The following is an 11,963-nucleotide window of genomic DNA, read 5'->3' on the forward strand; positions in this document are numbered from 1 at the left end:
AGTGGTTAGAGCACTCACCCAGGACATGGAATAGCCATATTCAGCTTTCTTCAAGATTCAAACCCACATCTCTCAAGAAAATGCAAATGTCAAAGAATTAAATACAAACTGTGGAAAAAGTGGAGTTTTTCAAATTCTTTCAAAGCTGTTGCACTTTGCCTAAAAGAATTGGAGATTCAGTGGAGAGGCAGGAGACAAAACATAGCTTTGTTAGCCTACTAGTTTGAGTACTTTCCCAGTCCTTGCTCTCAGGATTTTCTGTGTTGTTTCAAGCTATTTGATCTATGTGATAATCTGTCCTACTAGAATTGAAGCCATCTGTTAGACATCCAGCACGATTGCATGTGGCTTTGACCATCAGCACTTCATTTTCAGTATAGATACATTTGTAACATAAACTTGTTTTCTAAATGTAAATGCTCTGGGGACTTTCAACTTCACTGATGAATTTTCTTGTTTCCCTTCTCAGGCAATACTATGCATACCTCACAGATACACAGTGCAAAAGGGTGGGAACCCAGTGCTGGGTGTTTGGGTAAGTGTTCTTGCTGCATTTGTGAAGCACTTGGACAAGTGTTAAGTATGAGTCCAGCACAGGAACAGCTTTGCATGAAGCCAGTCCTTGTTATGTATTGTTTTAGGTGTAAAGAACAGTATGGAGAGATTTTCTTTCTTTCCCCTGGCCTGCCCCCCCCCCCCCCCCCCCCCAGTTTAGAGGAAAGGAAAATTCTGGATTTGGAGGTAGAACATAGGAAGTGATGGAATGAGTAGGGAGAAGAACAGAAGGAAGAACTAGAAACTGCTGGGTAAAGCTAGGCTCCTTCAAGGTAGTATTGGCCTTGCTGCCCATTGTCTCAGTCAGGTGAGAAGGCCAAAGCTTTTGCCTCTGCTGCTTGCCTGTCATCGGAGCAATGTTTGCCTGGCCATCAAGGTGGGCATTACTGCTGTTAGTGGAATCACAGCAGAAGACAGTGAAACAAGCCATGGTTATCAAATATTTCTATGCTGCCCTCATAGAGAGAAAGGAATATCACTGTGAACAATGACTACCTTGTCTACAATCTTTTTCAACATATTTCTTGGAGGAGACCTTTAAATTGCAGGATTGCTTCTGGTGAGAACTTCCTTCTCTAGGTGGCTTGACTGAAACGTACCGTTCTGGAAACCTTAAGCATTTGCTATTGTAGTGTTGTAAAAGCTGCTTGTAAATAAGCAGCGTAGTAGTGTCTCTTGATTTATGACTTGGAAGCTTACAAATGGAAAACAATAGACGATCCTAAATCCCATCTTAAAGAAAAAAATATGTATTTTAAGAAACTATTCAAGAAGCTAATTTCTGGTGGCAATGATTTTAAATTAAAACAGCCGCTTCATTCTCTTTGTCAAGATTAAGGTATATCTTATTTTCAAATTGTCTGAACCATTCTCATGTTTAATAGAAGAATCTTTTACTGTTTTAAATTGGAATAGCATTTCAATGAGCTGTAAAATACTGAGATCTAATTTAGAGTGTGCTCTGGCAAACTTATCTCACCTTTACTGTTAGTCTTAAGGATGTTACAGGGTTTTAGGAACAGTGCTGGGCTGGAAGGCATGTTTCCAGGTGCTCTTACAGCACTGTAAAGAATGCCCCTTTCTCAGCATTTTATTGAGATAAGAGCAGAGCATGCTGCAGTGTAATTGAAGAGATTTCTACTGTTGTTTTAAATGTACCCTGGAGAGCAAGATACAAGTCTCCTTGGGTGTTGCTGGGCTTAAGTATTCACCTCTTTCACTGGCTTACCACCTTCCTGGATGGGTCTGTTACTGTCTTCAACTCAGGACTGTAACATCCAATGGACACACAAAAGGTAGTAACTCTGTTCTTGTTTAGTTTTATTGGTACTGAGTAGGAGTAGGTAACATTTTCTGTAAGCCTAAACCTCCTTACTGAGGGAGGACCCCCTCCTCGAAACACGCATTACGATTCTTAGAAGGTGTCTGCAACATACACAGGTCCTTAAAAAGGATTATTTTAATGATCGTGGCAGAGTAACCTGTCTTTCTGGGTTTGGTATGGAAGGTGCTTTAGTACTGAAGGTAACTAATTTATCACACAGTTAATATAACTACTTAATTTACAGTTAGAATCGAAGAACCTTTCTCTGTGCATAAACGTTTTAATAGTTAAAAATAAACTCTATTAGTATTTTGGAGACAGCCATTTGAATACAGACAAGTTACTGAAACCTGTATTTAAATTAATGGGGAATTGAGATGCTTATATGAAAAAGGATATTTGCTCAACTATAGCTGGTAATTTTAGAGTTATAGAAGACACATTTTAAAGAGTTCTGTAATTTTGGGGGAAGAATTTTCAAGTTCTGCATTACGAAGAAAGAAAGATGACCTTGTTTCATCCATATTAAACATATTATTTTGGAAACTGAAGAGAAATATGATGCTGAATGTTTGCCTTCTGGCTCTGAAAAATTGTTGAGGGTTGTAGAAACCATCATCTTGGGTTTGAAGTTCTCACTGAACACATTGATGTCATATATGTCAATATATATATGCTTAAAGATCTCTTTACAACTGCATAACAAGAACTGCAATAGAATATTCAACAGTCCGATCTAATAATGGGGAATGTGCACGGAGTAAGTTCTTCTTGATGCTGCTTACTTCTGTAATTGCTAGAAAAACCAGAGCAACGCTAGGATTTCCTTTTATTTGTTGGAAAAACAGGACTCTTCAGGTAATTTAACAATCCAGAATATAATTTCTGAAGCAATTAAAAGCAAGTATATAGAATATTCATATCTGTGGTGATCAAGACATACTTCTAAAGGCACAAATTTAATTTGTAATGGTCTGACCATGGGAATAGTTAAAATTAGTGCCTTGCATTAGTATGGAATTGTGTTCTCTAACTTGAAATATACTGTACCATCACTCCTAGTAGATGGACAGTAAGTGAGATAAGGCATGAAGAAGGCCAGTGCAACAGCTCTGCTGGAAATTGCACCATTTTCATTAAGATGAAGCTTTTCAAAGAGGAATATCATAGGATGTTACAAGACTATTTTGATTGAATAAAAACTTGTAGTGTCTTTAGTTCTATGGAGTGTTCTCATCACCCTTCAGTAGGACACTAACACCTTTCACTGTTGGTATTCTTTTATTTTTTGATTTACAACTTTAACTGTAATAGCTGTCCTATTGTGCAACACACTTAACCCAAGTATTCTTGACAAGAATAATGGAAAGAATGTATAAATGCAGCACAAACAGTTGTATAATTTTTCTGAGTCCTTGTTGAAAATAGCCTGTTGTTTTGTTTATACCTTTGAGTATATCACTCAAAGATATACTCAAAGATATTTTGTTTCCTGATGGTGGTCTTTCTGTTCCCACTGCTGTAGCTCAGTTTAACTATTTGTTTTTTTTTAATCTGAAGCTGGATCAGTAAGAATAATATAAAATGAAGAAAGAAAAATAGTTGGTCACCCAACAGAGTAACACTGCTCTGAAATTTTTATTAATATGCACCTCATTCATTTGCAGTATTGGTCAGTTAGGCATTAATTCCACAGTTCTTAAGTTTTGGCCCCACTCACCATGTTGCAAGTCACATGGTACAGAGAAAGCTGTAATTTGTTATTTGCAACAGGACCATCTCCACAATACCAGTTGTTAAGTTATGCACACATCTTTCCTCACTCTTTCACGGAGGGAGCTGGGTCCTGTCTGTCAGGCAGTAGAGCCATTTTTGGCAGCTTCCTGGTTGTGGAGAGTGTGGGTAGGGAACGTGTCCTGCAGGGTCAAGCTTGGGAGACCAAACCACTTGACCTGATGTTAAGTGTGTCTTGCGCACATTTGAGGGAGAATTTTCATGCGTGTGCTCATATGTACAACCTCAAAGTCACTGTTGAACAAGTTAAGTACTAAACTTTTATAAATTTAATAGTTTTCGTCATGATTTGCTTCAGCTTGAGAAGAGTCAATTGTCTACACTTTTGCCGCACCAGTCACATTTCTACACTTGTATTTGCTAAAAATATGTAATTTTGTGTCCAGGACCTATACAAACTATGTTTTCACGGCAAGTGATGGAAACTTTGCATTCATAACCCCTTGTTCCACACCAAGTGGTGGACAAGCCTCCATAGCTTTGAGCCTGAAAAGATGTAGACATGTGGTAATGGGGAGAGAGCTGAAGATACTTGTTTTGATTCCTGTAATGCCAGAGAGGAAAGCGAATACTGCAGTTTTTCCTCTCGGTTTCTTCAGAAATCCTCAGATACTGTAGTGTGGATCAGAGTTTGCACATCAACCAGGGCAAAGGCATGGATTCTTAGAGAATTGGAAATGCTGTTTCATGTTAATATTCTCATTAAAATCCATCTGAAGCAAGCAAAGTAGCCTGTTTAGAATTGTAGTAAACTCGCATCCAGTAGAGAAATCCCCAAAACACAGTTCTAGTTCACCCAACAGGGAGTCAGTTGGTTGTTCAGAAAAGAAATTTATATCTGGTGAAGGCTGAAGCACAGCGGTAAGTATAAACAGAAATTCTCTGCTATTGGCACACACCCTTCCTTGTTCCCTGGACAAGCAAAGGCTCACAGAATTGTGAACTGCCAGTCAATCACTATTTGTATGCTGTTTATGCTGAAGAAAAGTATAGCAAGAAAAAATTAATTTCAGTTAATGGTGGTGTTGGGGGGGAGGTGTGTGCTCAGTAGTGCTTGTTTAGAGCAGGCAGTCTGGGGTCTGGGTTGTGAACATGTGAGTTAAATCCTTAGTGTTTGTAACTGCTTCCCCCCCCGCCCCTTTCATTTACCCACAGGGTTATTGCTTTCCTTGAAGCTATTGTGTGCATAAAGTTTGGACAGGATCTTTTTTCCAAAACACAAATACTGTATGTTGTGTTTTGGCTTCTCTGTGTGGTAAGTGAGATTTCTCATGTGAAACATAAAGCATGGCAAAAGCATTGAAAACATCTAAATAGCTTCCTCTCTGGAACATTGGCAGCAGGGGATCATTGTTGGGGAGTGCTGGTGAAGAGCGTTGCGCATGTCCTAGGAAAAGCAAATGCTAGACCATTTAGAACACACTTTGAAGGGACTAGGATAACTTTTTTTCTTGACATCGCAGAGTATAGCCACAGTACCAGTACTTAACATGAAACAAACACAAGTTATAGGGCACTTTATGAGAGAAAAAATGTCAGCTCAAGGCTAACTTTGGCAGTGCTTGCTATAGTGCCCACTGGAAAGGAACAGGAGTTAATGAATAGCATTAATAAGTAATGCATGTTGATTCACACTAAAGTCTTACAAGTACATAAACAAGCCTGCTTTGTCAGGCAAATCATTCTCACTCAGCCCGCAACTTTGTACTTCAGTGTGATTATTGCAAGTGCAGCATGAAATGCCCATTTTGTAACAGTAAATGGATATTTGTCTTGCCAGGCTTGTAACTCTGATGCCAAACACATTTTTAATGGTCAGTGAAAAATAAGGCATTTGTAATGGGCTGACAGATAAATACTTCTTCCTTCTAGTTGGGAACACAGTTTGAGCAGGTGATAGGAAGACAGCATTTATTGTTCTTCTATTTAGCATGATGATTTTATTCCTGAAGCTTCAGAGGAGAAAAGTATTGAATTGCTTCCCAGATCAGAGCACCACAAAACCGAACATGTAACCTAGCCTGAAGCATGGGACAGGGAGAAGGGGAATTTGTTTTTCTGCCAGAGTGAGTGTTCCTGATAATGTACCTACAAGGGCTTACCAACTGCCTTTGAATGACGACTGTACAGGATGAGGACAAAAATCATATTGACAGTGTATCCTGCATGTACAAGAATGATCTGTGTGTGTTGTTATGCTCCCATTGAGAACTGGTCTGCATACCCCATGGGGGCAGAATGTATGTGTACCTTGAAGCATGAGTCTTGCTCATCCTGACAAAAGATGCAGAGAGAAACAGAGCGTGAAAGTCTCCGAATGTGGAATCTCATTCTTGGACCTTGAACAAGCAAGGAATTTGGGAAAGTTTTACACATTTTTTTCTTTTTCTTCTTCCTTATTTAGGCCTTTACAACTTTCCTGTGTTTATATGGTATGGTTTGGTATGCAGAATACTATGGCCACCGGGAAAAGGTACTTTATTAAGAAGCCTGTTTTTGTTTTATACAAGAATTAAAACTGCAAAGCTCCTAAATATTAGAATTCTTTACCAGAGCTAATATAAATGGGGGTGAAGGGGGGGATGGTCCAGAGTCTAACTGAAGTCAATAGAAAGAACTCTGAATTCAGCAGGCCTTGGACAGATCCCAAATTACGCTGTGGTTTCTAAAGAATGCTGTCTTCTTAGTTACTCAAAATGAGGCTGTAATTTTAGCAAAGCATTCAGGGATGAATGGTTAGCTAATGTTCCCATTGTACAGGTGGAATGCTAGGGGAATATTAAGAATACTTGGTTACACAACAGATCACGTGGCAAGTGGTGAGTTCTTATTGTGTCATCTATGTTGTACCTTTCTAACAAGGAAGGGAAAAGTCCTAAGTACTAGCTGAAAGTTTTATGAGGACTTCTGCCACAGTTTAAATTTTTAAGTATACTTGTGAACAGGAGAAGTGCTGGTCACAAGAACCACCAGCATCCCAATGACGTGTGTCCTTTTTGGTTTTGCAGACTTTATCAGAAAGTGAAGACAGCCCATACAGTCCAGATGCTTCCTGGCTTCATTCTAAATTCAGCAGAGGTATTGGCACTTTTGCTCCTATATTCTTGAAGTGGTAGCATTAAGGCTCAACACGAGGAAATGAGGCTTGAGAAACTTAGCTTGCAGACAGCTGATCTTATTTAAACATCTCTTCGGGAGCTATACAGATAAATCAACTGCAAAGCTATTTTGCTTTACCACCTTTTTTTTTTTTTTCTTCTACTTCTCAGAAATTTATTTAACTTTTAATTAAGCAGCTGAATTTTTCTGCCATTATTCCAGGCCATTCTTGTACACTTACGGCATTATGCATTTCATAACTCTAGTGGACAGATTTTCTCTCTGAACATTGCATGTTTTATGTGAAACGTATGAATGTGAATTGTGCTTTTATTCCTGCTTATTAAGAAACAATCAGGAATGTGCCTGGACCTTGTATTCTTACTGATGCTTGCCTAGTCAATGTAGTGCTGATAAACAGCTTTCTCAGACCTAAGCAACAGCAGCCTCCTTCTCTGACTCCATTTCTCCTTACACTAGAGGTCAGTTAAGCTACCTGCCTCCTCCATTAACTCTTTAATGTGGTCTTGCTTATTGAACAAATATCAAGATTCACACCTGGAAGTTATCTCTGTCAGAGTTTATGCTCCGGGTGTTTGTATCATTAAAGATACTTGGTTTTTTTCATATACTTGAAAAGTACCTACAGCAGAACTGCTTTATATTCATGATTTTTCTGGATGCTGATATTAATTTATTCTCCGTTTAGTAGATTTTGGAGGGTGGTTATATTCTAGAGAAAATTTGCTTGCATTCAAAATGTTTTTCCTATTTATAGCTACTGGAGAAATCTGGCTAAGCAAATCTTTCTCTTGACTTTCTGATACTTAAGTAATTGCAAACTTCAGCCTCTTTCATGTTTTGCTCTTGAATTCTTGTTTCAGTCCCCATTATCATCCTTTGCTTTCTCAGTCAAACATGGTCTGTCATCTGAAAGACTGAAAGCAAGAAATGTATTCTTACAAGGATCTGTGACCTCACTTCCATAGTTCTTAATTGCTGATAGTAGTACCTGCCAGTCATAAAAATAAACATAAAAATGTTTAATTATTGATGTCATTTTAAATGGGGGATGTTTCACTAGTATAGTCTTTTATAGCAAACTTCTGAATTTTTTGGAGGAGGAAGAATTTTGCAGAAGTTTAAGAATTGCATTGTTTTTTAAAAAATAGGCCACTAGATGGAGTACAAGTATCAACCAGTTCGTATTAGCCTGAAATAATTCATACTGTAAATGCTGTAGCTCTAGAAAGCCTTACTGTTTTTTAGACAAGAGTTTGATAATGTCAAATATATATATGTAGTAAAAAAATATTTATTTCTCAGCAGGTGCTGACAATAGTCCACCAAAACATTCAGTCAATAGTGAAAGCCATTCATCTAGAAGGAGGAATCGGCACTCCAAATCAAAAGTAACAAATGGAATCGGCAAGAAATGAATGGTCTCTGAAGATATCTATGGTGTGATCAGAGGTGACAAAGAAAATCAGACCTGGCTCTGAATTTCCAAATGGAAGATTGATTTTTTTAAATTTAAAAGGTAAAAAAAGGAGGTGTTGAAGATAAGGATGACAAAGGTGGAACCGACAGTGTAGTGCAAATCATTGCCTGCTGACACTTGCCATTCACTGATTTAAATATAGTTTCTTCAGCATGTGGCACCAAAAGCTAATGAAGAGTAAGCTGGAAAGAAAAGTAATTTTGTCATAGCAGGTACACCCTGTTTTGTGTTCAGGTGTTGCAAGTGCATTTTTAGTATCTTAGTTGAGGACATAAACACAAAGGCTAGTAAACTGATAATCAGTTGGCATAGTTGGTTGGATTCTTTGGTTTTGTTTTGTTTTGCTGTGTCTTTGTTGTTTTCTAGAAAAGTATACAATCCTTTGACTAAAAGCAACTCTGCCCTTCTTTATCAGTCTCACAACTAAACTTTTCCATACAACAGTTAGTAAATATTTAATATTTCCATAGTTGTATCCATCTGCTTGCTTTTATGTAAAGTCTTTTTAGACTTTACCTGGTGACAGGGTTTTACCAGTGAAGAAACGGGTCCAGGTTTCCTGTAAAGGATGTGAAAACTGATCTTCAAACATGTTTTTTCTGTTCTGCTGTTGTCCTTCTGCTTGATTGTTACACATTTGATTTCTTTAAGTTTTTAAAATACTTAAATGAAAACGTGTTGCAAAGTGGTGGGCCATGCTTCTTGCCCTCAGACAGATATGTCATTCAGGGTTTTTTCTTCCTTTACTGCAGTGTGTTTTGCATCTTCATGTCATTTTTTTCACTTGTCGCATCCCTTCTAATTTGCTTCAGCCTCAGCTGGAACCAGAAATTCCAGTGTCTTCAGACTGATGTCAGAAACTGCTTTGAAGGCTCTGATGTCCTACTAAGCCTGGTGATAAGGCAGTTTTTTTGCTGAAGCTGAGTTGTGTACCACTTCCATAAACATTATCTGTGAAGGCTTGCTGTAGTCTTTGGTGTTCAAGGGGAAGCATGATATTACTGTGATATACCCCATTGTTCTGGTAATTCTTATCATGCAGTCAGATACCCAACATCAAAGTCATTCTTGCAGGTTTTGTGGTAGTTTTTTTTTGTGGGGTTTTCTTTTTTTTCGGTGTGTGTGTATTTATTTTTTATTAAATGTATTAATTCTGGCATCTAGCAAAGTGGATAATTCTCCAGCAGTGAATGTAATGATTAAGTCAAGAGGTAAACAATCAAGAGCAATCAGTTCCTGTATTAAGTTATCAAAATGTTTTTGTGCCAATTAGATTTTGGAATTCATGGGGTTCAGAGGGGTAGATAGCTTAATCAAGGATAAGTAATACCCTTTAGTTTCTTAGTCTTCACAAGAAAATGGGATTTCCTTTTTCTTTGAATAATGTTACTGTGATTTGCTACAGGCTAAGTACTAAAAAAAAAATAATGCAGCAGAGACTTGATAGAGTGTATGATACTGTAAATAGAAAAAAGTATCCTGTGTACTCCATTAATTCCTGTGTGCCACAGATTATCAATTTTTTCAATGCACTAAAGTGTTGCTGCTGAACTCCTCAGAGGCCCTTTGTTTCCCATCTTTTCAATCAAACCTGAAGTGTAGAACATGGGAAGTAACATAGTAGAAGCTTTTACGTCATCATTGCTACAGTGACATTAAATGTTACATAAGAAAAAGTGTTAGAAAGACTTTCAGGCTTTCTTACAACTATTTAGTTTTCATTCTAGAACAATTCCATGTATCGCCTCTTTATTCGTAATGTACCACATTTTGATGAATGTATTTGTAGATTTCTTTGGATACTGAGACTTGTTACTTTTTTATTTTATTGGTTAATAACTCAGTCTGTGTAAGACTAAAGAATGGCATTGTAAATTTTCTATTGATTCAATACCAAAGCAAGAGATTGGAAGTCTAATTGCTTAGATATTTTAAGTACTGTGGTTTTCAAAGAGGAGTCTGTTTTGTACTTGCAAGGTATATGCACACCAACTATATATACAAAGCTTACATGTGTAAGCAGATGCTGAAGTCCAATATCTACTTGCCTGTGGGGACGGGGACAAGGACACATTTTGTAAATGCAGACTTGGTGCTCACACTGCTGAACTGCACCCTAAAAATATTGGAAAGGTAAATAAGAAGTGTCATCTTGTTAGAAGCAGACTTCTGTATACTGTTACAACAGTTTGGCCTTGAAGAAATGTTGTTTGACAACACCTTTAAAAATATTTCCCATAAAGTCTTTTTACTACTTTGATTTTTTTTGTGTGTGTATTTGGTTGGGTTTTTTTTGTTTGGTTTTGTTGGGCATTTTTGTTTGTTTGGTTTGGTTTTTACTACTTTAAAAGAGGGATGGCTAGGGAGAGGGGAAACTTAAGTAAACTATTCAAATGCTGCTTGGAAAATGGCACTTTGTGTCCTCTGTCAACAGTTCTGGCTGGAATTCATGTGTTCTCTCAAGTCCTCCACTGACTGACAAGTATATTTTCAGCCCCATTGTTTTGGACGTAAAGCTTTTGCGCTGGCAGGCATTGGAAGGTGCTTTTGATCACTGCTGTAAAATTAGTGATCTCAATACTATTATTTACTGTGTTATTGCTGATTTCTATATGTGTGTAACACCTACAATGACAAATCACTGAGCTGTTTAGCAACAAGCATCTATGTATGAGTTTTGCTGCTTGAACAGTATTTTGTAAGAGTCACGGATGCACTGTCCTGTTTTTAACTACTTGTTCTGTCACAGCCTCTCATTCCTGCTTTCCTGCTTCTGATGTTCTTGCCTTTCTCTGTGCTCTAGTCCTCTCCCCTGCTCTTATGGAGAGATCTGAATTGGCCTTCCAGAGGCTGTCCATCAGTGATGTCAGTCATTGAAGGGAGGCTAATTCAGGGCAGCATGGTGTAAGCGGAGGGTAGTGGCAAGAACTTTAAATAGTGGATTAAATAAAAACAAAGTTTAAAAATGCAGGTATACAGCGAACCAGAACTAGCCTTGAGTACTAGATTCCAGTATTAAAGTTGCTGCATAGATCATACACAGCATCTGGCTATATATTTGGAGTGTGATTTCAACCAGTGCTTTTGTTACTCTTCTGTGAAGATCATCGTTTGGTGTTCCAGCAGTTAAAACTTTAATATTTTTTACTTTCTTTTCACAAAACGATGCAGATGTTACCTTGTATTTAATAGTTTTTGAATAGAGTTGCTCTATTGTATTGATTGCAAAGTATTGTATTTTGCAATAACTCAGTAAATCAACCCATGTCACCAGTATGTGTGTTTGTCTGTCCATGCAAGGCATAGGAAATGATTACATACTGCCTTTAGAAGCTATTACATTTTATTCTATGTAATTGCATGCTGACAAATGCAGTGGTTCCCGAGCAGCCTGCAGTGCACGCTAAGGTTTTGCTGTAATTTATTATTCAGAGCAGCAGATCTGATAATGTGACCGGTTGTTATGCCTTCTGAAGTTTCCCTAGTACACAGGGTAAGTTTTACTTTAATTATTCTTGTTGGAATTGTTTTACTATTGGATGGGAGAACTGAATTGCAGGATGGTCTCATGACAGACCTTCAAAGGAGAAATGAGGCTTCTACAGAAGAGCCGTGGGACAGGCTATCAGCAAATAAACTTCTGCCAGTATAAAGATGTCATTGAGTACCAGAAACACTTTGCTTTGGCTT

At 37.9% G+C, this 11,963-nt stretch overlaps 1 protein-coding gene across 2 annotated transcripts in view; it reads left to right on the top strand.

The window, feature by feature from the left end:
• The window catches only part of PTDSS1 (phosphatidylserine synthase 1), a 32,705-nt gene extending 21,159 nt beyond the window's left edge, over positions 1–11,546 (top strand). Inside the window, exons 9-13 of one of the 2 annotated variants that reach the window (XM_040585490.1) lie at positions 470–535; positions 4,829–4,928; positions 6,078–6,146; positions 6,682–6,751; positions 8,099–11,546. In XM_040585490.1, the coding sequence (XP_040441424.1) occupies positions 470–535; positions 4,829–4,928; positions 6,078–6,146; positions 6,682–6,751; positions 8,099–8,211 (418 nt within the window). In that variant the 3' untranslated portion in view covers positions 8,212–11,546. The remainder of the gene's footprint in view (positions 1–469; positions 536–4,828; positions 4,929–6,077; positions 6,147–6,681; positions 6,752–8,098) is intronic. The other variant, XM_040585491.1, reaches the window with a different exon arrangement.
• The last annotated feature ends 417 nt before the right edge of the window (positions 11,547–11,963 follow it).

The sequence above is a fragment of the Falco naumanni genome, chromosome 3, assembly GCF_017639655.2.
Source record: "Falco naumanni isolate bFalNau1 chromosome 3, bFalNau1.pat, whole genome shotgun sequence".
Taxonomy (NCBI): Eukaryota; Metazoa; Chordata; class Aves; order Falconiformes; family Falconidae; genus Falco; species Falco naumanni.